Source organism: Cantharellus anzutake (genome assembly GCF_015039405.1).
Source record: "Cantharellus anzutake strain C23 chromosome Unknown EI90scaffold_156, whole genome shotgun sequence".
In the NCBI taxonomy this organism is placed as follows: Eukaryota; Fungi; Basidiomycota; class Agaricomycetes; order Cantharellales; family Hydnaceae; genus Cantharellus; species Cantharellus anzutake.
This window is the reverse complement of record NW_024067106.1, coordinates 42,685-65,146: the sequence shown is the minus strand read 5'-3', so window position 1 is coordinate 65,146 and position 22,462 is coordinate 42,685. Positions and strand designations below refer to the sequence as shown.

The 22,462-nt window shown below is 48.1% G+C and overlaps 3 protein-coding genes across 3 annotated transcripts; 2 read left to right on the top strand and 1 right to left on the bottom strand.

The window, feature by feature from the left end:
- Positions 1-331: 331 nt before the first annotated feature.
- EI90DRAFT_2948812 (uncharacterized protein) lies at positions 332-2,560 on the top strand (the record flags this gene model as incomplete). The annotated part of the gene is made up of 2 exons (XM_039055373.1): positions 332-662; positions 717-2,560. 2 exons carry the CDS (start codon positions 332-334, stop codon positions 2,558-2,560), a joined length of 2,175 nt encoding a protein of 724 aa, XP_038908502.1.
- Positions 2,561-6,201: 3,641 nt separating this feature from the next.
- Positions 6,202-6,597, top strand: EI90DRAFT_3022449 (uncharacterized protein; the record flags this gene model as incomplete). The annotated part of the gene is made up of 2 exons (XM_039057770.1): positions 6,202-6,480; positions 6,562-6,597. The coding sequence occupies 2 exons, from the start codon at positions 6,202-6,204 to the stop codon at positions 6,595-6,597; spliced, it is 315 nt and encodes a 104-aa protein (XP_038908501.1).
- Positions 6,598-8,762: 2,165 nt separating this feature from the next.
- Positions 8,763-8,989, bottom strand: EI90DRAFT_3090961 (uncharacterized protein; the record flags this gene model as incomplete). Its single annotated transcript, XM_039062352.1, has 1 exon — positions 8,763-8,989. A coding segment is annotated over one exon (177 nt), but the record flags the coding sequence as incomplete, so codon positions are not given.
- Positions 8,990-22,462: the final 13,473 nt, after the last annotated feature.

Below are 22,462 nucleotides of genomic sequence, written 5' to 3'. Positions count from 1 at the left end.
AGCCCCAATTCAAAGGCACAAAATTCTTGAATTCATCCCCACTGCCAAACCACTACCACCATCCTATTCAAATGTCACTTCCCCAGTGCCTACACAGATAGAGTCTGTTCCCCTTCCCAATCTGACAATTAATCACTTGCGGAAAGACAAAAGAAACCTAACAAAGGTTGCTCAACGGGCAAAAGTGAAAGTCCAAGCACTTCAAGCTGAAATTAAATCGATTAAAGTGGAAATGACAAAGAATATGAAGAAATTGGACCTGCGCCTCGATTTAGAGAGGGAAACATCGATGAGTTTGGAATCAAAACTCACCAAGTTGAGGAGATCTTCAATGCGCTGGCGGAGGAAATCATATCCTCTCCAGCAGCAGAATGGAAGGCTCCAATCGAGACTAAAGAACAGCCTTAACCAAACCAAATGTCATAGGAAGCTGTCCCTTAAGTATGGAAGCTTCTTCTCATTTAAGGCCCGATCTCTGGTCCACCGTCTCTGTTGCCTTAATATACCCGATGTAACAATTGGGAAGGTCATCAAAGAATGTGCTGGGTTCTTTGGAATCACTCTGAACAATGTTCCGAGTGCACGGACATGCAGTCGGATCATGATAGAAGCTGGGATAGCAGCTGAAGCTCAGATTGTGGAGGTTGCGCGGAACGCAAAGGGTAATTCAAACAATCACTCAATATTTTTGGTATATTAATAATATTTCTGCATAGGTATTGCCTATAGCGGTGATTCTACACAACACAAGCATATTGATTACCATGGGTCTCATTTCACAATGGACACTGCTGATCTGCCACACAATTCCACCCCATCCCCGGAACCAGCAAATCACAAAACCTTTTTCCTTGGAATTGAGTCGCTACCTTCGCACACAAGTACACAACAGTTGTCAAACTTCCAAAAGAAACTAGGGAGATTCTGTTCTTCCCATACAAGTCTTCCAAGTCTGAGGTTGGCGGAAGAGGTCAAACCTGATGATATTCTACGTGCAATAAATGGGATGGTCAGTGATCACGCAAGTGATCAGAAGCGGTTTGCTGAACTTCTTCGTAATCTCAAACTCTCGGCCTGGTATAGAGAGCTCGGCCGAGAATACTGGGATTGGATGGGTGCTCAAGCAAATTGTATTGCTGCGGCAATCGCCCAAAATGAGCAGGAGCATAGCATAATGCAGGTTGGGGGATATGGAGTGTGGAGCTCACTATCAGAGGCAGTGCAGGCTGAGGTCTTGGATAGGACACGGCTTGACACATTGGAGCATTTGGGGAAAGTGCGGTATCACTTCTTGTCGGAAGAAGAGAAGTGCGCTATGTTGCAGCTGATCTGGATTGGGTGTGGGATGCACAAGGACCTGAATACTGTCAAGGGGGGCCATGAGTGCATGCATGCAATGTGGGTTAAGGAAGGACAAGTGGCCCCGATAAAGTTTTACAACAAGTCAAACAAAAACATTGTCCAGAACAGTCCGGATGGTGTTCCTCTGGCCATAAGCGAGCAAGCAGAAAGTGACAGTGCGGGAGGCGCAGTCAAATTCCTCCAACTAGCAGGGGCAATATTCCGAAATAAGAACGACAAAAAAGGTCAACAGGATGCCTATAACTGGTTCATGGAAGAAGAGTGCGGTCAGATCCAACAATTCCCAAACATATCTGCAGTGCGATATGGTACCTTTGGGACTGGAGCTGCACATATTATTGCCGACCTCGACTCATATCGGAAATTCATGATCAATGTTTCTTATTCCAAGGAGAAACCTGGATTGACAAACATTGAGAGGAATGTTTCAGATGGGCTTGAGGACATCCCAACACTTACTGAGCTCTGTGTCCACGCTTTGTATAGCGAATTCGTCTCCCAACCTTTGGTACAGGAACTCCGTGCCTATGGCATTGACCGGGTCAACGGTGTTTCACTTGGGCCATTACACAATGCCGTTCTAACTCACCTATCTAAAATCCAAGACAATCCCTCCCTTTGGCTCACTCCAGGCAGCTCATTTGCTGATGCGGCACTAAAAGGCACCAGAATCAGTAATACCCGGGCAATTGAAGCAGTGCACAAACTTACACCCGGCCTCCCACACATAACTGATGCTCTTATTGCATTCCTCGAAGGCGCCTCCGAAACGTACACTCGGTTCTCAATGGAATTTGCCAAAGGAGGGGAAATCGATTCACTCACACCAGAAGAGATCGAAAGGATCTTCATTCCTAGCACAAATGATGCAAACGAAGGCGCACTTGGCCAGCTTCGGTGCATGAAGCGGCTGAGTACACGCATGACACAGATGAAGTTAAATGCCATTCAGATGGCAAAGCGGAATGGTGTAGATGGCTTCATAGTTGGTAGTCTATCGGACGAGGACCAAAAGGCCCTACTAGGACTTGCAAGGCAGCGAGATATGTCGGGTCAAGAGCGGGAGCGGAAGCGCGAAATCTGGGAAGCAAATGCAAAGAAAGTGGCAGATAGTCAGCAGAAGGCCGAAATTGCAAAAAAAAAAGGCAAGGACAAGGCAGGAGAACCTCAAGAGGCTGTCAGAGGACGTCATCTATGATTTAGAGGGAATAAAAGCCCTCAAAACCAAGAAAGCGGCCAAACAGCAACTTGACGCTCATCGGTACCTTCATCCTGATGATAAGGAAATACCGAAGGTTGGCATCTTTACCAGCATGAATATTGAAGGGCAGAAGGAAGTACTTACACGAATAGCCAGCAAGTACTCAGCTCCAGCAACTGCGTGGATGGAGATTGAGAGTGATCATGCTTGATTACACACAGCTCAAAGATCTATTCATTTTTTCAGGTAGATAACCAACGATCAACATTTTGTTCTTGTTCACCGAGTTTTAACATACTTTGCAACCTAAGGATGAGGTCTTGGGAGAGGGAGGACAGCGCGGCCATGATCGAGCCAAGTTTCGCTTATGTAAACGTCACAAGGTCACAACCTTGTTGCCAACCCCCACGTACCAGTAGTGAGTATGATGTGGGCTCCATGAGGGAGCCTCCTGGCTGTCTGCTAACAGGGACTTGGTGCTCCTGGGAGCATGCCAGTAGCGGGTGTGCTGGGAGTGGTCGGCTAGCGGTGACTTGGCACTCAATGGAGCGTACCGGTAGTGTGGGATACTGGGACTCCCAAAGGGAGTCACCCAGTTGGTGGCTATCAGTGACTTGGCGCTCACAGGAGCGTACCGGTAGCAGGAGTTGGGGAAAGCAGGCTGGTGGACCAGTGCACGGTAGTGGGTGACTGTCAGGATACCGAGCTGCTCGGAGCTAAGGTCAAGGGATCCAGTGGAAGTGGAGGTAAGACTAGGAAGGTCTGGGTCGGTCTCAATAGGAGAACCGCAAGGTGTGCTAGGCGACACAGGCTCCAGCTGAGCAGCGAGGGGAAATGAGAGAAGAAAGCTGGTCTTCCTGCTCGCTACTCAGAGTGTAATATACTGTAGCCCACACACACAACTAATCTACGAGGCACTGTACATACCAACAATCATAGATCCAGGTTTGTCTGGCTGTGTTGGATCATGGATCACGGAACATGGATCTTGAGTGGGATCAGATCATAAGGCTGTACAGCATCAGCAAACCCAACCAGGAGGTATGAGAGCTCATAGAGCTCTCAGAGCTCTCAGAGCTTTTAGAGCTCACAGAGCTATGAACTTTGAAAATTGCAGGTCCCCCTCTCTGAGAGCTTGGGAAAGTAGCTCAAAGCTCTGAGAGCTCCGAAAAGTAGTCAAAGCTCTGAGAGCTCATAGAGATATATTTGCCCACAGAGGACTATTAGCTCTATGAGCACCCTGAGCCCATGTTTAATTCAAAAAAATAAAAAGCTTGACTACAGCATCATGTGACTGGCCACAGTCAGGTTCCTACCCTAGGGTCAACTGGACAATAGTCTACTTAACTTGCAACCCCTCATGTGGCACTGCACACCAAGGGCACACAACCCAATTGATATATACACTGAATTTAGGGTTATAAATAGGGTTAATCCGAAATTACTTAGGGGAAAATGGGGGGAAATGGGGGGGAGAATGAGGGGGAAAATAGGGGGGAAAGGGGGGGAAGGCGAGGGGAGAATTGAGGGGGGGAATGGGGGGGAAATTGGGAGGGGGAATGAGAGGGGGGAAATGGGGGGAAATGAGGGGGGAAATGGGGAAATTTGGAGGGGGGATGAGGGGGGGATGAGGGGAAAATTGAAGGGGGGGATGGGGGGGAATGGGGTGAAATTTGGAGGGGGGAATGAGGGGGAAATGAGGAGAAAATTAAGGAGGAATTGGGGGGGGGGAATTGAGGAGGGAATTGAGGGGGGGAATGAGGGGGAAAATGAGGGGGAAAATGAGGGGGAAAATGAGGGAGGAAATGGGGGGTAATTGAGGGGGGAAATGAGGGGGGAATGGGTGAAATTTGGAGGGGAGAATGAGGGGGAAATGAGGAGAAAATTAAGGAGGAATTAGGGGGGGAATGAGGGGAAAATTGAAGGGGGGGATGGGGGGAGAATTGCAGAGGGAATTGGGGGGGGATGAAGGGGGAAATGGGAGGAAAATGAGGGGGAACTGGGGGGTTTCTAAAAACTTGAAAAAAAGTCAGGGAAAATTAAGGAAAATTCAGAAAATTCAGGGAGAAATGGGGGACTTTCAAAAAAAATTGAGAAAAGGAAAATTTCTAAAAAATCAGGGAAAATTAGGGAAAATTCAGAAATCTTGGGGAATGTTAGGGAGAGAAATTTCAGGACATTTAGAAATAATTTAAAAAAATTGAAATCACCTTTCTATCATAAAATTTCAAGGCAAACTCCAAAATCCAAAAATTTACACTATATATTTCATCTCCTTTCTCACCCAAAACTCACCCAATTTTGACAATTCAAAAGGCCTGGTATGGATGTATGGATAATATCTGAAGGATGCATCAGCTTTCTGTTTGCTTTATTGGGCTGTATTTTAAATTTACTCTTTTTGGGACACTTTTCAAAACTGATTTATACCCTACATACATGCATGGTTACATTGCCACACTTAAGTGCTTTCCAATGCACACAGATAGAATCATCAAAATTGGATGAGTTTTAAGCAAGAAATGAGATGAAAGATAAAGTGCAAAGTTTTGAATTTTGGAGTTTTCCTCAAATTTTACAAATAGCAATAAACAAAGTGCCGTATCTCAGCATATTCCATGGATACATCAGTAAACACAAAAGGTCTGCTGAGATCATAGAGCTCATAGAGCCTTTGGAGCCTTTGGAGTGATGAGGATGGCTATTTTCCACACATTTACAGAAACATATATCCATATTACCATTGCACTACTGGTGCCAAGATAACTCAGCAGATTCCATGGAGACATGGAGACCATTCATTAGTAAAAAAAACACAAAGCTCTATGAGCTCTATGAGCTCATAGAGCTCATAGAGCTCATAGAGCTTTTCGAGTGATGATGATGGCTATTTTACATGCATTTCCAAAAATGGATATTCATATTATCTTTGCACTTCAGCATCCTTATGAGAACAAAATCATATATATATTTCATTTTCTTGACTCTATGTGTAGAGGGTGCACAGCAAAAGACTCAATTTGCTCACAGAGCTCTGAGAGCTCTGAGAGGTCCATACCAGGTTTGCTGATGAGGGATCATGGATCATGGAATCTGGGTGATCATAGATCATGGAATCAGATCATGATGGTAAGTAGGCTGGAAGTGGCCGGAAGTGGGTGTACTCTGACAAAAAGCATGGCTTTGCAGGGATGACCAAAGCAATCAAATGAGAGGGGGAAAAATGCTAAGGAATTCCGGACTTGAAAGTGACCTTGCAAGGTAACTCCTCTATGGCGCTCTCCTCGCCCACCATCATAATTCTCCTCGTTTCCAGCTTTCCAATGATACCTCATTCATCCCAATTGGTCCAGTAGTTCATGAGATATTCATTGACAGGTGCTGTTGAGAGCACGTGAGGTTCAACACCATGTCGAATCATCCATATACTAAGGCTCTGTTCAGTAGAAAGAAACCTGTTTCTTTTTGTTTCTTCATTCAAAAGGTGACTGATTCTTTCTTGTTTCTTCTGCCACTTTCATCAAGAAACGAGAAGAAACTGATGAGTGTTCAGCATGCCAGTTTCTTTGTCATTTCTTGCTACAGCTTTTTTCTTATAAACCTCACATGTAAATTAAGCGTGAATTATTGTTACAAGTATGGATGCTGATCTTGGCAACACAGACCCATCCCTCGATAACAAACGACGTCGTACACCCCAGGCCAAGGGGGAGTCCACAAACCCACCTACCAAGCATGCTGTTTGGAAATTGCATGAGGAAGCGGAGCTTGTCCACTCCCTTCTTGAAGTTAAGCATGCAGGTGGCACCTTGAATATTGGGTTCAAAGACAAGGTTTGGAACTCAGTTTCCGCACACTTAACTGAGGAATGTGGGACTGTGTTCGAGCCGAGTGCTTGTAAGAATAAGTATGGCAAGGTGAGTATGAGATGAGTGACTAATCAGACCACTGACTATATCTCTGCCATAGTTAAAACAGATATACTGGGCCATCAAAAGACTTTCAGAGCAGTCAGGATTTCCGCGGAGCAATGAGAATGGTGCCAATAGAGTGATAAGTTTTTGTTGATACTTGATGCGATGTTGTTTGATATTGCTAGTCTTGCATGTGGCCATTATCATATATGATGGCATTTTAAAAAATAACGGTATAGGTACATATGGGATGCCCTGACACAAGCAGTTTCTTTCTTTCTACCGAACAGAGCCTAAGGATGTTCCATTTGGGATGATACTCCTGGGATTAGGAGGGTGGGTTGACATCACCAGAATGAACAGGTTTCAATGGTATTTGAGGCGATGAATTGTGAGAATCTAGCACGTTGTGAGTACTCAGTTCTGAACAAGCCAACTAAAATGAATTGCTTATCTACCTAGCACATTGTAAGCGCTAGGATATTTACAAGGTTTTTAGTCATCGACCAAGTCAGCGAAGACAAGAAAGCTCACCTCAGTTCTGAACAAGCGAACTGAGGGAGAGAGACAAGGGTGAAAAATTAAGGCTTTTAAGCCTTCTATGATGCGGCTGGAAAAGAGTAATCAAGAAAGGAATGATGGACAATCATGTAGATCATTTGTCCATGCACAAGATATGTGTTGACCTTTCTCCTAATATGAATGTTGGGCATGCAAATTTTGACTTGGCGCTGTAACGGGTCTATTGCCTAGACTTGAGACAGAGAAAAGGGGGAGGGTGGTAGTGATTGCATATGTGGTTGGGAGGTCCGGGTTTTGTTCTTGGGGCACTACCATGTCTACTAGAGCCTCAACTAAACACTCACCTACGTCTCTCTTGGACGTCAAGGCTGAGGATTATGAGTAGAGGGGTGTTAGATGTTAGCAAGGGGTCGGGGTCATGGATGGCATCTTTGCCACTTGGATGTAACTACTTTTTACTCCTTCATGGGTCTATTCATTGCTAACTTGTTATGTACAGTTGAAACCATCATAACCCATACCGTTGCATTCCCGGACTTGAGTATGGGTTATCACAGTATTGCACTCTGCGACACTTCAAGAATCATGTACATACATTGATCAAGCTCCTCTATGTAACCTTTCTGAAGTTTGAATCAAGTGTGCTGTTCTGGAGTAATGATTGGTCTTGCGTTGTCACAGAGATTTGCCGGTGTACCATAAATGAGCCAAATCCCGCAATTCTACTACCCTCAGCAAGCACCTCACATCCATCACATGTAGCCTATATCCCCTCACACTCCTTACACACTTTCCTATTTTTCCTTATTTTTCTGATTCCATTTCTGGTGACTAGAGCCCGATGTTTCCACTTCCTTATCGTCATATGATGCTCTTTCCTTATTTGTTTTATCGGACTCTTCCGGGACCCGCTGTACAGTTAGCTAGAGAGTATCAGCACCACACTTGACTGGACCAATATACCCCACTTCAGACCTGACTTGTAGTGAGATCCTTATCCCCCCTCTTTCCTGTTGCGAGTCTAGTTGGATTGTGAGGTCTTTGGGTAGCTCAGCACACAAGGCCGTAAGTGATACAAGTTTGTGTATTTTACGGTGGTATGTAAGCAGTTACCCGGAGGTTCCCGCTTGCCCACGTGACTATATGTATCTAATTTACATGTGACTCGGGGTTCGGGGCTATTGCCCTGACATGGATAGACCCATTACAGCATCCAAACTGAGCCAAAGTGGCTTCCATCTTCCATGCAAAAGAAGAATCCATCCATTTGGTGTAAGTCCATGGCAGAATTGCTGCAATAGATATCCCAGAAGCAAGTTTGGCTTTTAACTTTTAACTTTTCAATATTTACATGTTGATGTTACCCATACTAGTATGGGTTATGGATCAAATTTTGCCAAATTTCAATATAAAAATTTCCCTTCACACTATGGGTTGTGGGGGACGGCAGGTTTATGGGTTAGCCAATAGGGACCATACCGGTTCCCAGAAATTTCTATGGGTAATGGCAGGTTATGGGTTATGACAGTTTCAACTGTACAAGGTATTTTCTATTTTATATGAACTGGAAATGAAATGATTGGGATGGGGAAATTTGAATGGGCCGATAGGCAACCATAAATAAAGAATGTCCAATTAGGAACAGAGAAACAATAAAAGAAATATGAATGAATGGGGAAATTGTGACAACGGGTCCCAGATGGAAATTGTAAAAGTTAACTCCGCAACACCGCCCGCCTATCCTCTCGCCAGCAACCTCCTCGTCTCTAGCTTTCCAACGAACCCTCATTTGTCCCAATTGGTGCAGTAGTGCCTGAGATATGGCCACTGACAGGTGCTGTCAAGACCACATGAGGCTCTACACCATGCTGAACCATCCAAGTATGGGATTTCCACTCTGGGAAATGCTCCATGGGCAAAGGGGAAAGGTAGATCATAACCAACGGGTAGAAAAACCGCTGGGTTTAATGTGTGGTTATGGAGGTCTGGGGAGGGGGTGAAATTGGTGGTGTGGTTGGGTGTGGGAAAATTGACTTGGGACTGTCGGGAATGTTGGGAAAAATAAGGAAGAAATAAGGAATGAGTGTATGGAGTGTTGGATAGTAAGGAAACGAGCAATGGAAGCATCCACAGTTATGTATTGTGCATTGTTGGGTAGAATCTGCAGAATCCGACTTTTTTCCATGCATGGACTTGTCCTCACAACGTTGCCCCTCCCAATCAATGTATATAACACCTTCCCATCATCTCCATTGGACTCTCCTTGACTCTAGCTTCATGCTGATATGCCATTCATCCCATTTGGCTTGGTGGACCTTGAGATAGGCACGTGCCATTCGACATGGTGTTGAGTGTCCTCATGTCATATCCATCCACGGCCATCACCCTTGACCACCTCCACTCCTCCGGATTACCTCCGCTCCTCTGCCACTAACCTCGGAGCCCACAGTTTCTGCAATCACCTCTGACCCCCCCAATGGTCACCACCTCTCCAATTCAATATATTACCTACACCTCCCTAAGGATGGAGCCCCGAAGCTCTCCGGACAGCCCTGATGTCCGCTAGCGCATTCCTGCCTCTGCTGGGCAATTCACTTGCTTGCCCTGCAAGTCTACCTTCGGGCCTATCCCTCCTTTCCAATTGTGGGTTACAACCCATCATTCTGTTAAACCTGCAACCCAACTCATCGGTAATATTCAGTCGGCTAACATCTATCCCTGTTAACTCTACTCTGCTCAGTCCCACTGTTCATGGGCCTGCCCTCGCTGTAACTATATATACTTAACTTGTACATAGGTTACACTTCAGTGATAAAATCAACTAGGTTGATCCCCCTTTAGTTCTCGTTGCCAGTAAGTAAATTAGGGCATGGACATGTAACTTGGCACAGCGCTCCTGGTCTGAGTCGCTGAGGCCGAAGCCCTCTGCCACGGAGACATCTCCTTCGTCCCGATCTGGTCTCTAACAGTATTTTATCACTCCCTGACTAGTACACATCTTGTATGGCACCCAAAGCCCCTTGCACTCGTTCACAACTATGCACATTAGTCCCCAACTCTGCCTCACTGTCCCCCAAACCCTTGCAGCCTGGTCCTAGTCATCTGGCGAGAAACCCAGTTGAGTTTCGCAGCTTCTCTAATCTAGAAACCCCTCTCCCATCGACTCCGATCATGCATCCTGTTAGAAATCGATCACCAGTTGCAGATTCCGACTTCGGAGACGCCATGGAACAGCCCATAGATCCAGTCCACTTCTTTGGACTCGGTTCCGAGGTCCCTGATTTCGTCGACCCTCCTCCTGCTGATCCTCCCATCCCCACTGTCCCAGCTACCGATGATGCTGAACCCATCCCCAACATAGCTATTACACAGCTAGCCCAAGCCATCGCCAGTTTGGCTTGTCACACCAGACGTCCACCTCCTCCACCTTCCTCCACTCTCCAGACCAAGGTCCGTGAGCCCGAACAGTTCGACAGAAAAGATCCCTGTGAACTCCGAGTATTTCTGGTCCAATGCGAACTGAACTTCCAGGACCGCCCCCTCACCTTCGCTAGCAACTGCGCCAAGGTCATCTTCGTGCAGTCCTACCTCAAGGGGATGGTCCTTGATTGGTTTGAACCGGATCTATTATTCGATCAAAATTCTACACTTCGTCCTTGATGGATGAATAACTACCAGGAGTTCATCAACGAACTCCAAACCAACTTCGGTCCTCACGATCCTGTGGGTGACACTGAAGTTCAACTAATGACCCTGGATATGAAGGACAGGCACCACATCAATAAGTACGTCGTCGAGTTCAATCGACATGCTTCTCAACTTCATGGTTAGGGAGAAGCCGCGCTCCATCGTTTCTTCTATAATGGATTGCCGAAGCATATCAAGGATGACATTGCCAGAGTAGGCAAACCTTCTACTCTCTCGGAACTCCACACCTTGTCACAGACTTTTGATGCATGCTATTGGGAGCGTAAATCCGAAGTGACACGTCATGCAAAACCCTCCTCCTCCAATGTCTTCGACAAGACCACTACCACTTCTCACTCAGACCCCATTCCTTCCTCCTCTTTCCACTCTGCTTCCAGTAGCAAGCCTCCGAAGGACAACAAGAAGTCCGAGGCCAGCTCCGCTCAACCGGATCTTTCATCAAAACTCGGAGACAATGGCAAGCTCACGCCACAAGAGCATAAGCATCGTCTTGACGAGAAACTTTGCATGTTCTGCAGTCAGTCTGGCCATATGGTCAAGGATTGCCCCAAGTCTTCTTCTCGTGCATCTAAGGCCCATACAGCCCAGACCGAGGAGCAAGGATCCGCTTCTGCAGAGACGAAAAATTAGTCCGCACCCCTGTGGACTCCGCATGGACTGGGGGTTGTGATTCTTCCCTCCATGCGCTCAAAGAATTACGCCTAAACACATCTTCTATCTCCAACTTATCCTCCCTCCACATTCCCATTTCCTTTTCTCTTTATTTTCTCCTCTTAATGTTGACCCTCTGGTTGATGTTCTACCCATTGTAGATAGTGTTGCTGATGTACCACTCTCTCCTCATCCTCCTCTGACTACTTCTGTAGATCGTTCCACCTCTCTCCGCTTCTCTTCTCTCTCTTCTCCTGTTTCTTCTTCTCTGTCCAATGCAAGGACAAAAATAATAAACTCTTCTGCACCTATGAGAACGTTCCCACACTCATAGACTCTGGGTCTTCGGACTGCTTCATCGATGACACATTTGTGCAGAAGTTGGCCCTGAAGACATATCTGATTAAACCCCTACAACTACGCCTTTTCGATGGTAGCACTAACCCAATCATAACCCGTGCCATTGATATTCCCCTCCACTTCACTTCCGGAAATATCACCCCCATGACTTTCTTTGTCACATTGCTTGTTACAGGAATGGGTTCCAGGGAACCCAACCTGAGCCGTTCGGCTCACTAATGGAGGTGGCTGCGTAGCCATCGGAGGGAGAGCGGAATAGGATGAGTGTATGGAGGTACAACCTGTGGGTTGGCCAGCGGTAGCTTGGCGCTCCTGGGAGCGTACCAGTAGCGAGTATGATGTGGGCTCCATGAGGGAGCCACCTGGCTGTCTGCTAATGGGGACTTGGCGCTCCTGGGAGCATGCTGGTAGCGGGTGTGCTGGGAGTGTTTGGCTAACAGTGACTTGGCACTCAATGAAGCATACCGGTAATGAGGGATACTGGGACTCCCAAAGGGAGTCACCCAGTTGGTGGCTATCGGTGACTTGGCACTCATGGGAGCGTACCGGTAGCGGGAGTTGTTGGGGAAAGCAGGCTGGTGGACCAGTGCACGGTAGTGGGTGACCATGGGAAGTGGGACTGCAGGTGCGCGGTGTAGGGAATGGATGTGTGGTGATCCGTGCTGTGCACGCTTTCTTTATTCATTGTTTATTACTCTTTATTTCTCAATGTAAACAATGTATATAAATTGCGGGGAAGGGTGAAACAGGTTTTCACTCTTCTCCTCCCCTGTCAAAATAAAGCTCTATACTGCCTAATTTCTGACAGCTTGAGGATAGCAGGAGTCACAACTAAGGTCGGAACCTCAACCGACCTTACACATGGCCAGGCATCCTGGAGCTGCCTGGACCATATCCTTCTCCTGAGGAGGTGGGATAGGCTACAGTTCCTGATAGGGAACTTCTGGTTGGATGGGAGTAACCACTTGACCACCCAGTGGACTGGTGGGAGTGGGCAGCAGGAGGTTGGGCATGGGAATGCCCTCCTCGTTGCAGTTTTGTCATGGAGAGGATGAATAGGGAGGTGGACATGGTTCCAGGGTTACAGGTTGAGTTTACAGTGGTGGCACAATGGTGAGGATGTTACAATCGCGGTACAAGGTTTGTGGGTTATGTATTTGATAATGAGAAAACATCTCGGCATTTGCCATACATGTCATATGACTTGTGTCTATCTAATACAAAGGTTGTAATGGCCAAGGGAAGTCCCTTGGAAATCAACAAATCCCCCAGCCAGCACCAAAACCTAGTGGGAAAGCTTGGCATGGGGTTTGTGTGAGGTCTTTGGGTAGCTCAGCACACAAGGCCATAAGTGATACAAGTATGTGTATTTTACGGTGGTGTGTAAGCAGTTACCCAGAGGTTCCCACTTACCCACATGACTATATGTATCTAATTACATGTGGCTCAGGGTTTGGGGCTATTGCCCTGACATTCTCCCCCTTGCGTTGCATTTGCGATGCATACAAGGTTGATAGTGAATAAAACAAAGTTTTAATAAGTGATTTACATTGAGTTTGGAATTATCAATGAGTGTTTTGTTGTTGCCACTTTAAAGTGGGCAATTTTGTACATGTCAGTGAAGGAGAGAGAGAGGGTTTAAGGAATAAGTGAGTGTGGGCCGTTACTTTGAAGTGAACAGCAATACATGGGTATCACAGGGAGAAAAGTAGTGGAGTTTGTCGAAATTGAATTTCGACCCAAAGGTTGTATGTCTTTGGTGTTCCTCACTTGTTCTGTGAGGGTTCGTGTGTAAGTGGTGTTTACACACAAGCGGTGGTGGATGTGGGTCTTTTGGCGGAGTGGAGATTTCCGCAATTGTTACTTGCAGTTCCTCGCATACAGTATTGTGTGCGGGGCCTTGAGTTGGGGGAAGGTGTTTTCACGGGCGCCTTGATGGCGTATTACCGTGTCACTTTCCCTTTTCTCAAGGGTGGAGTCATTGCCCTGGAGGAGGGTTTTCCTCCGGGTTGTTCATCTGGACATCTGATTGCTGTGTTGGATGCGATGATGTAGCCTGGGCTACATTGTTGGGCTGTGGGCTCGACGAAGTGGGCGCTCCCTGGGTGGGAGCGTGTTATGGGGATGGGGGAAATTCCCCATTCCTCGATCCGTTCTTATAGTGGGATGAGTGAGGTCATATCTGGTCTGTACCATAACAGGATATGTAATCAATGAGTGATCCCAGTCTTGCCTGGGGGTGGACGATCGAATTCCCATCGATCGTGATTGGTGATGTAGTGAGCTATTAAGGGATTGATGGTAGGTAGTCGGAGATGCCAGGACGGACGGGTCAGCCACGGGTACTTGGCGCTCCTCAATGGAGCATACCGTGTGCGAGGTCGCGACTTGTGAGATGGGTGAGAACTTCATATAGTTGCCATCGGGTACTTGGCGTTCGCAGTGCGAACGTACCGGTAGCGGGTTGATGTCATAAGCGTGCAATGAGGACTGACTAGTAGGGCCTGTGGTGACTTGGCGTTCCCAAAGGGAACGTACCGTTGGCAGGGAAACATGATGACTGGCGAAGGAGGGAACAGATGGTGGATGGGCGGCGACTCATTCGCGTAGCGAACATGCCGGCATCACGGGAAGGTGGGCCTCAAAGTATTCACGATCTCCATGATCGTGAGGTGACGTCGTATGTTGAGTACTGGGGGGAGAGCGGAGTGATGAAGACCCATAAGGGTACAGATTCAATAGGACGATATACATGTCGAGAGTCTTCGACTCTCGACCTCGAGTTCTCGCGGCGAGGGCCATTAGAGGACTCGATATAACCAGACTTATAAGACATATTGAGAGTTGTACAGTCACACGGGTTCAGTTGAGTCACAGGGAGAGTTGTTACAGAAGACGGTACACGAGACAGTTGTAGAGCAGTTGTTAGTTCGCGGGAACCGCCTTCGGCGGTTTCCGTACAAGACGCGTGACTATCTACAAATGGTAAGGTCGCGGGAAATCCCGCGAAACACAAACAACCTCGGCCAGCACCAAAACCCCAATGGGGAAAGCTTTGCACGAGGGGGGGAAAGGGGTAGAACGGGTAAGGAGGATAGGGTATCGGGATAGAGGACGGAAGGGAGAAAGAGGGGAGGAGCGATAGAGAGGGGAAGTCTTTGACCATGCGATGGATATGGTCGTTGGAGACTCCGTATCCGTAACAGAGCGGGTTGTTGTGTTCCTGAGCTACTTGGCTCAGGTGTGGAGTACGGTAGGTCTACCGTTCTTCCTGTGGGGAAGGGTGGTCGTTGGGCTGGTTGTCCAGCGTGGAGACTTGCATCTCTTTCCCGGTATTTGGAAGCTTTCGCTGCCCGTTCCACAGTTCTTGTGGCACGTTCCTCAAGAGTCCTGAGTGGTTTGAACTGGGACTTTAGATAGGCAGCTTTGCCTAGACTTTCCCAGGAGATTTTTCCCTTATTCTCCAGGGAATTATACTCCTCCACGAGTCTTGCAATACTCGGGAGTCCCAAGAAGTATTTCTCGGTTTCCTTCGCTTTTTCGCGAAGGGTTCTGTGTACCTTGCCACTTTTGAAGGCGGCTTTGGCCTGTTCGTACCAGTGTACGAATTCTTTCCCACTCACGCTTGTCCACCAAGCGTATGCGGTGTCGTGCGCCGCTTCTGGCTTGTCCACCAAGCGTATGCACCATCATGCGCCACTTCTGACCCCACTATTCTCCTCATGGGGAAGTTGGGGTCGATTGTTATGTCGACTGGAGCTTCGACTTTGCCGAACTCGTTGAGTTCGGTGGTCTTGTATAGCATGTGGACACTTCCCTGCAGGGTAGCTTGCCCATAGGGTGCTGAGGTACTCAGCGGCTCGCTGCCTCTGGCAGTGGTCCCCGTTTTAGGGTCTGCCGTCGGTTGCCTACCGCTCTCCCTCTTCCCCTCGACATGGGTTTGCCCTTCTGAGGGCAGGCCCTTATGCAACCCGGACAGGGTCGCCTGCCCATGGGTTGGCGGGATAGTCGGTGCCCCACCCCTTGATGCGCTAGTCCCCATGTGGGGTCGTGCCTCATGAGGCCCGGAACCATATCCCCTCCCCCTGACCTGGGAGGCCCCCATCATGATGGGTTTGGCAGCGAGGTCTGCCAGTGCGCGTGCCTCTCTGAGCTCGAGTTTCAGTAATTTGATCTCCCTTTTTTGGAGATCGACTTCTCTCTCTGTGTCTTTCAGAGAGTCGAAGATGCCCTCAGCATCTCTTCGTGCTCTGTTGTATTCGTGCCTCCAGTGGGCACAATGGTTGCAGGCATCTTCTGACGCCCTCGAGTTATCAGACCATGCCCGTTTGGACGGTCTGGACGAGGAGCCACTGTCGCTCCCTCATCTCCCTCCTATGAGGGACTTCATCTCTTTCAGCTCCTCACAGAGCTGACCTGTCTGAGCAGCTACCACTGATGCGATGGCTGATTCCCAGCCTGCATTTGGCTGGGGTGTTGTTGGACCTGGGCCAAATTGGCCAATCCAGGGGTTGATCTGGCCAGGGAAGTTCCCTGGGGAGTATGCCTGGGGCTGCAGCAGCAAATGCTGCCCCTGGAATGGCGCTTGTTGCACCATCGGTGCAGTTTGCACCGCATATGGTTGGAAGCCCCTCTGAGGAGGCTGGGGGTACGTGGTGCCTGTTAGCAACGTGGATGGTTGTTGGTTCGCGGCACTCATTTGTGCTGCATGCGTCATGTAGTCCATGGCACTTATCTGCGCCTGGTGTTGTTGTTGTTCCAGGGAGCCTTCCCCGGGTTGTCGTATTTCGATGTCCGGTGGCTTGTTTGGATCAAACCGAGGGTTGCCTCCCCCAGAGAACGACATTTCGTCGTTATGTTTCTCGGGGTGGTGGGAGGGGTTTTCGTTCTTGCATGCGTGGGATTCGCCGCAGTTGTGTGTTCTTTTGCACATGAGCTTGTGGTTCATGTGGTCTAGGCGAGTTACTCGCCTGGCCCATGTGATTTCTAGTACATGGTGTGGCTGTCCGGGCGAGTTACCCACCCAGAACTTTCCCACGCTCTTGGCTGTGGGCCATCATCCCTCGGCTTTACTTCCTCCACCTCCGTTTTTGGGGGCGTAGTGATGCCGAGAGTTCCCTGTCTTCTTTGATAGGGAGTTTTTCTGGTTCCCTTACATTTTGTAAGGTGAGGTACTCGTCCAGGTGGACGAGGTCGTTGCAATTTCCTAGGGGTTCCCATGTGGTGTCCCCTAGTTCCCATTTGACCTTAAACCAGAGTTCGTTGTGAACCCACGTGTGGTTTAAGATTTCGCGAACTACTGCTTTGCGATCAGGGTCTTCCCCAAAATCGTAGAATATGTTTACTTCCCTATTTGGGAAGATTTCCTGGTCATTCGGCTCGTGAGGTACGAGCCAGGATACGTGGAATCTTGGGTGGATTCCACATTGTTCAAGTTGTGGTGGCAACTTGAGGACGTAGTTTGATGTCTCTGGAAATGTTTCCAGAATTTCGTAGGGCCCTATGTATAAGGGCTTTAGTTTTCCTGCCCTTCCTTTGGGTAGGTTCAGCTTATCCATGGATAAGTATGCAAGCTTGCCTTTTCTCAAAGGCAGGTCCGGGTGTCTTTTCTTATTTGCCTGGATTGTTTGGGCAGTGCGATTGTGTATTATTGCATTGTGTGCTGCCATGAGGTTTTCCTTCGCTTTTTGGGCGAAGTCATTTACTCCCAGGGAGTCCAAGAGTGGTGCTGTTACGCACATCTTTGGCATATGGCCGTAGATTAATTCGAACGGGGCAAATCATGTCGATGTGTTCGAGCTCGCATTGATCGCAAATTCTGCCATCGACAGTTTCGCTGCCCAGTCGCGTTGATCTGGTCTAACCATCACGCATAGTATTTGTACTACTTTTTGTATCATTCTTTCCGCTTGGCTGTCGCCTTGCAGGTGGAATGCAGTTGTGAATTTCAACTGCACACCGAGTATTGGGTGTAGTTCGCACCAAAATTTTGACGTGAATTTCGAGTCTCGATCTGATATGATCGAGTGTGGTAGACTGTGGAGTCTTACAACTTCACGAAGAAATACAAATGCTAGTTCTAGTGCGTTCGTTGTTGTCTTTATTGGAATTAGGTGGACGTTGGACGTCAACCTACAAATGATTACCCAGAGGTAATCATATCCCAAGCTTGTTGGGAATGGACCTGTGAAGTCCATAGCTATTGACGACCATGGTGTCTCCAGGGTCGGGAGTGGGTGAAGCATTCCGGGATTTCTCCTGGTGCTTTTCTTTGTTGTTTGACAAGTTCTGCAAGACCTGCAGAACCTGTGGGTATCCTTCCTCATCGACTTCCACCAGAAGTGTCGACGGAGGGTTTCCACTGTTTTCTTGGATCCTAGGTGTCCAAGTGTTTCGTGGATGTTCTCGAGGATTATTCCTCGAATGGACTTCCTTTCGTAGTTTTTGAAATTCCCCAGGTTCTCTAGGATTTCCCGGTGGATCTGGCTTTTTGAGTATCCAGATTTTATTGCCTCAATGAGGTCTTTCTCTTCGAATTGTTTTCGAAGGTTCTCTTCTGGAATTATGATTTCTTCCAGATTTTGGGCGCTCCCCCCTAGAGCTTCCTCTAGGGTATTTCTTGCGCGTATCGCTGCAAGTCTCTTTCTCTCTGAGTTTTTACTCAGGGTACTGCTTAGTAGCAGTTCTTCGTATTCCTCGATTCTGTTGGGGATAATATCTTCTGCATTTTTGTCCAGATGGATGTCCACCAACACATAGTTGTCGAAATGCAGATCCTTGTCTGTTGACGAGTCATAGTATTGTGAGAGTGCATCTGCCACTTTGTTCTTGTGGCCTTCCACGTATTTTATTTCGCAATTGAAGCTTGCGAAAAAGGCTTGCCATCTCAGGTGTCTACCTGAGTTGTGGTTTTTCGCTTTGAAATATTCCAAAGCTTTGTGGTCCATGATTACTGTGAATTCATGGCCTCCCATGAGATGGTCTTGCCATCTCATGAGTGCTTCGAGGACACCCAGTGCCTCAAGCTCGTAGGCAAAGTACCTACGTTGTGTGTTGGTGAACTTTTTGGACATGAATGCGGCCAGGCAGCAAGTCTGCCACTTTTCGCCTTGTCCAATTAATGTGCCCATGCCTGCTGGGCATGCATCTGTTATGACCCAGACGTGGAGTTTGGTCCTCTCTTCTTCTGAGAGGCTTTCCGGTGGATTCCACTGGATGGGCTTCAGGATCGGAGCCCTGCATGCTAGACATTTAATCTCGTCGAAGCATTTCTGGTGGAGTGGTGTCCACTTGAATGTCTGCTTGTTTGAGCAGATTGTTTGCAGTGGTCCTGTGTAGCCACTGACATTTGGCATGAATATCGATAGATATTCTACCATTCCCAGGAATCTTAGGACTTCTGTGTGGTCTACTGGCTCTCGCCAGTTGCAGATTTTTTCCATTTTATCCGCTTGAGCGTGGATGCCCTGTTCATCCACACGGCTTCCTAGAACGTCTAGGATTGGGGCAAATGGTTGGAATTTTTTCCGGCTTATGTAGAATTTCGCCCCCTTCAGGCGAGTGAACAACCACAATAATGCTTTATTGTGGTTTTCCACCGAGCTTGTGCTGGTGAATATATCGTCGAACCAGACGTGTAGGCGTCTGCCTACTTCTCCTCGTAGTTCCCAGGTCAGTGTGCGCTGGAAGGTGCAGGGAGCGTTGCAGTCTCCTTGCTGCATCGTGTTCGAGGTGTACATCCCATGGGGTGTAGAAAATGTCGTCCTATGGACATCGTCTGGATCCACGTGTATTTGTTCATACGCGTCTGACATATCGATCTTGGATCGGTATGTTGCTCTGGTGACTGATTCTTGGATCAGTCGCATGTCTGGCATTGGTGTGACGTCGAGGATCGTGTTTGAGTTACGATTCCTCACGTCTATTACTGTGCGCAAAGATCCATCTGCTTTGCGGATACACAGTAGCGGGCATGCTCACCCGCTATTTGCAGGATACCACCATCCTGCTTTTACATAGCGATCTATTTTGGTCGCTAGTGCTTCCTGCAGTGCTGCAGGACATCTCGGGGTGTTTTCCCGACATTTCTTGTTCGGATCCTTCAACGGGATTCGATGGTTCACTTCCCTCAAGGGAGGCATTTCTAATGGTGCTGGCGCCATTACGGTTTCGAATTTCTCTCTCCACCACTCCCTGAGTATTTCGAACTCGGGGTTGTTCATGGAGAGGCCTTCCAGATGTGGTACATCTGGAAGTTCTAGTCCTTCTGGACTAGGATTGGGCCAACTTTCAGGGTACTTTCTTGTGATTACCCTGAGGTGTTGTCAGAGACCGGATTCAAGACGAGGGAGTGTCTCCGTAGCGGAGGGCTTCGGCCTCAGCGACTTCTGCCAAGAGCGCTGTGCCTAGTGACACATCCGTGCCCTAACTTACTGACTGGCAATCAGAACCTAAGGGGGGGTAACTCTAGTTGATTTTATTACTGGAGTGTAACCTATGTACAAGCGGGATATATATATGGTTACAGCGAAGATGGGTCCGCAATTGGTGGAGCTGAACGGAGCGGAGCTAACGGGGTTAAACATTAGCCGACTGAATATTACCGACGAGTCAGGTCGCAGGGTTAGCAGAAAGGCAGGCGATAACCCAGAAACGGAAAGGAGGGATAAGCCCGAAGGTGGGCTCTGCAGGGCAGGCGATTGTATTGCCCAGCGGAGGCAGGGGTGCGCTAGCGGACGTCGGAGCTGTCCGGAAGTCTTCGGGGCTCCGTACTTAGGGAGGCATAGGTAATAAATTGAAATGAGGGGGTGGTGACCATCGAGGGATACCGAGAGGATTGCGGAATATGGGAGCTCCGAGGTTAGTGAAGGAGGAGCGGAGTTAGACTGGAGGGAATGGAGGGACCGGAAGTCGATGGCCGGGGATGGATATGACAGGTGTGTTTCAATCCCGCCTCCCTGTCAGGGGGGCTTCTTTTTTGGTTGTTCTCGAGCTCTTGCTCGAGTTTTCCATCTGTGTGATCTCGTCACATGGTCTTCACTTATTCCAAGGGTGTCTATGTTGCCCTTGTCCACCGTTCTCACTTTGTGGGACCGGAAGTCTAAGCTTGCCTGGTTTTTGTTTAACCAGGGGGCACCAAATATGGCGTCGTATCTATCAATGTTAATTACATCGAAGTAGTGTTTTTCTACGTGGCCGTTAATCTCAACGTCCACATTTGTTCCGAACAGGATCTGTGATCTTGTTCCTTTCATCCCCATTTGAAGGACGACTGGGTTCTCCAATTGGAGAATTGGGATGTGGACCGCGTGGACAAAGTCCGGCGATAAAGCGTCCATTTCGGCTCCACTATCGAATAGCGCATAGGCTTTTATGCCTGCTATTTTTGTGTGAGCCGTCAGCGTTCTCTTTGTTGAGAGCGGTCTGTTTGTGGGGTATTTTCCTGCATCTTTCGAGATGCGGAATTTCACATCAAACAAGGGGGTCTGGGTTTCGATGGACTTTTGGTCCTTCTTCCCTTTGTCCTTGTTTTCCTTGGGTACTTTGGTGTATTTCCCCAAGGTGTCTTTTCTTGGTGCTTCTACCAAGGCTTCGGTGACTTTTTCGTCTGCCATGTTTTCTAACTGGCGTGCTACAGCCAGTTTGATTTTGTAATTTATGTCGTTGTGATTGACGACTGACATTGGGCCCATCCTTATGGTCCTGACGTTGACTTCCTCACCCTCTGAGTCGGGTGAGTATTGAGGTCCTTCGTATGGGTCCTCTACTTCGAAGCTTGATGCTTCGGAGTTACCAGAGTTGTTCTCTGGTTTCTCATCTGATGAGTCTTTCGACTCTTCTTCTGTTGAGGTCGCGATCTCCATGGCAGCTATGCGCCTTGGTTTTTCATTGCTCGTTACATTGTGTCTTGGGCAATCTTTTGTTTGCCCTATTTTGCTGCATTTGCCGCAAATTGGAACTGACTTTTGGTCAGTTTTCCTCGAGTTTTTCGAGGATGTATCCTCTCTCCATCTGGGTTTCAGCTCTTCAGCCTTCTTTCCTGATGGGAGGGCTCTACCGTGGCTCGTGGTTGCCGTGGTAGTTGTTCGGGTATAGTAACCTGATTTGTAGGCTGAAGACATCTTCAGCCCATCGATTATCTCGTCTACACGAGATATTGCTTTTAACATCTCCTCGTTTGAGGAGAAGTCTGCTCTGATTCTATCATGAGCAATCATTTCCCTCTTCCATTCGAGGGGAATGTAGTTTAGGAACCTGGTGTTGAAGGATGCCTGGTCTGGCGGTGTCACCATCTGGGACGCTGCTTTGGACAGTTCTAGGTAGAACTGTTTTAGGCCTTTTTCCACTTTGTATTTCACGTTGCGGTACTTCTTTGTCACGTTCAATGCGGCAGAGGCTTTAATGAAAGTTCTCATCAATATGTTGAGAACTTCGAGGAACATGCCCTCGTCTCCTCTGAGGAGAGTTTCGTCTCGCAGTCTTATTCCGAGGTCGAACGCGGGCCCCCCTAATCCATGAATCAAGCAGTCCAGGTGGACTTTGTCGAATTGGTGTCAGGGCCTGGCCCTCGTTCCGCGACGGGCCCAGGGGGGTCCTCCTAGTCGCTGGGGTATCTAGTCCCAGTCCAAGATCTTCGAACTCACTGAGGGGGCTAGCCCCAGCCTTCACAGGAAATGAGTTGAGAAGAAGGGTAACCTTCTCAACCTCCTGTGAAGCCGCTACAAATGGGAGTCGGGAACTATAC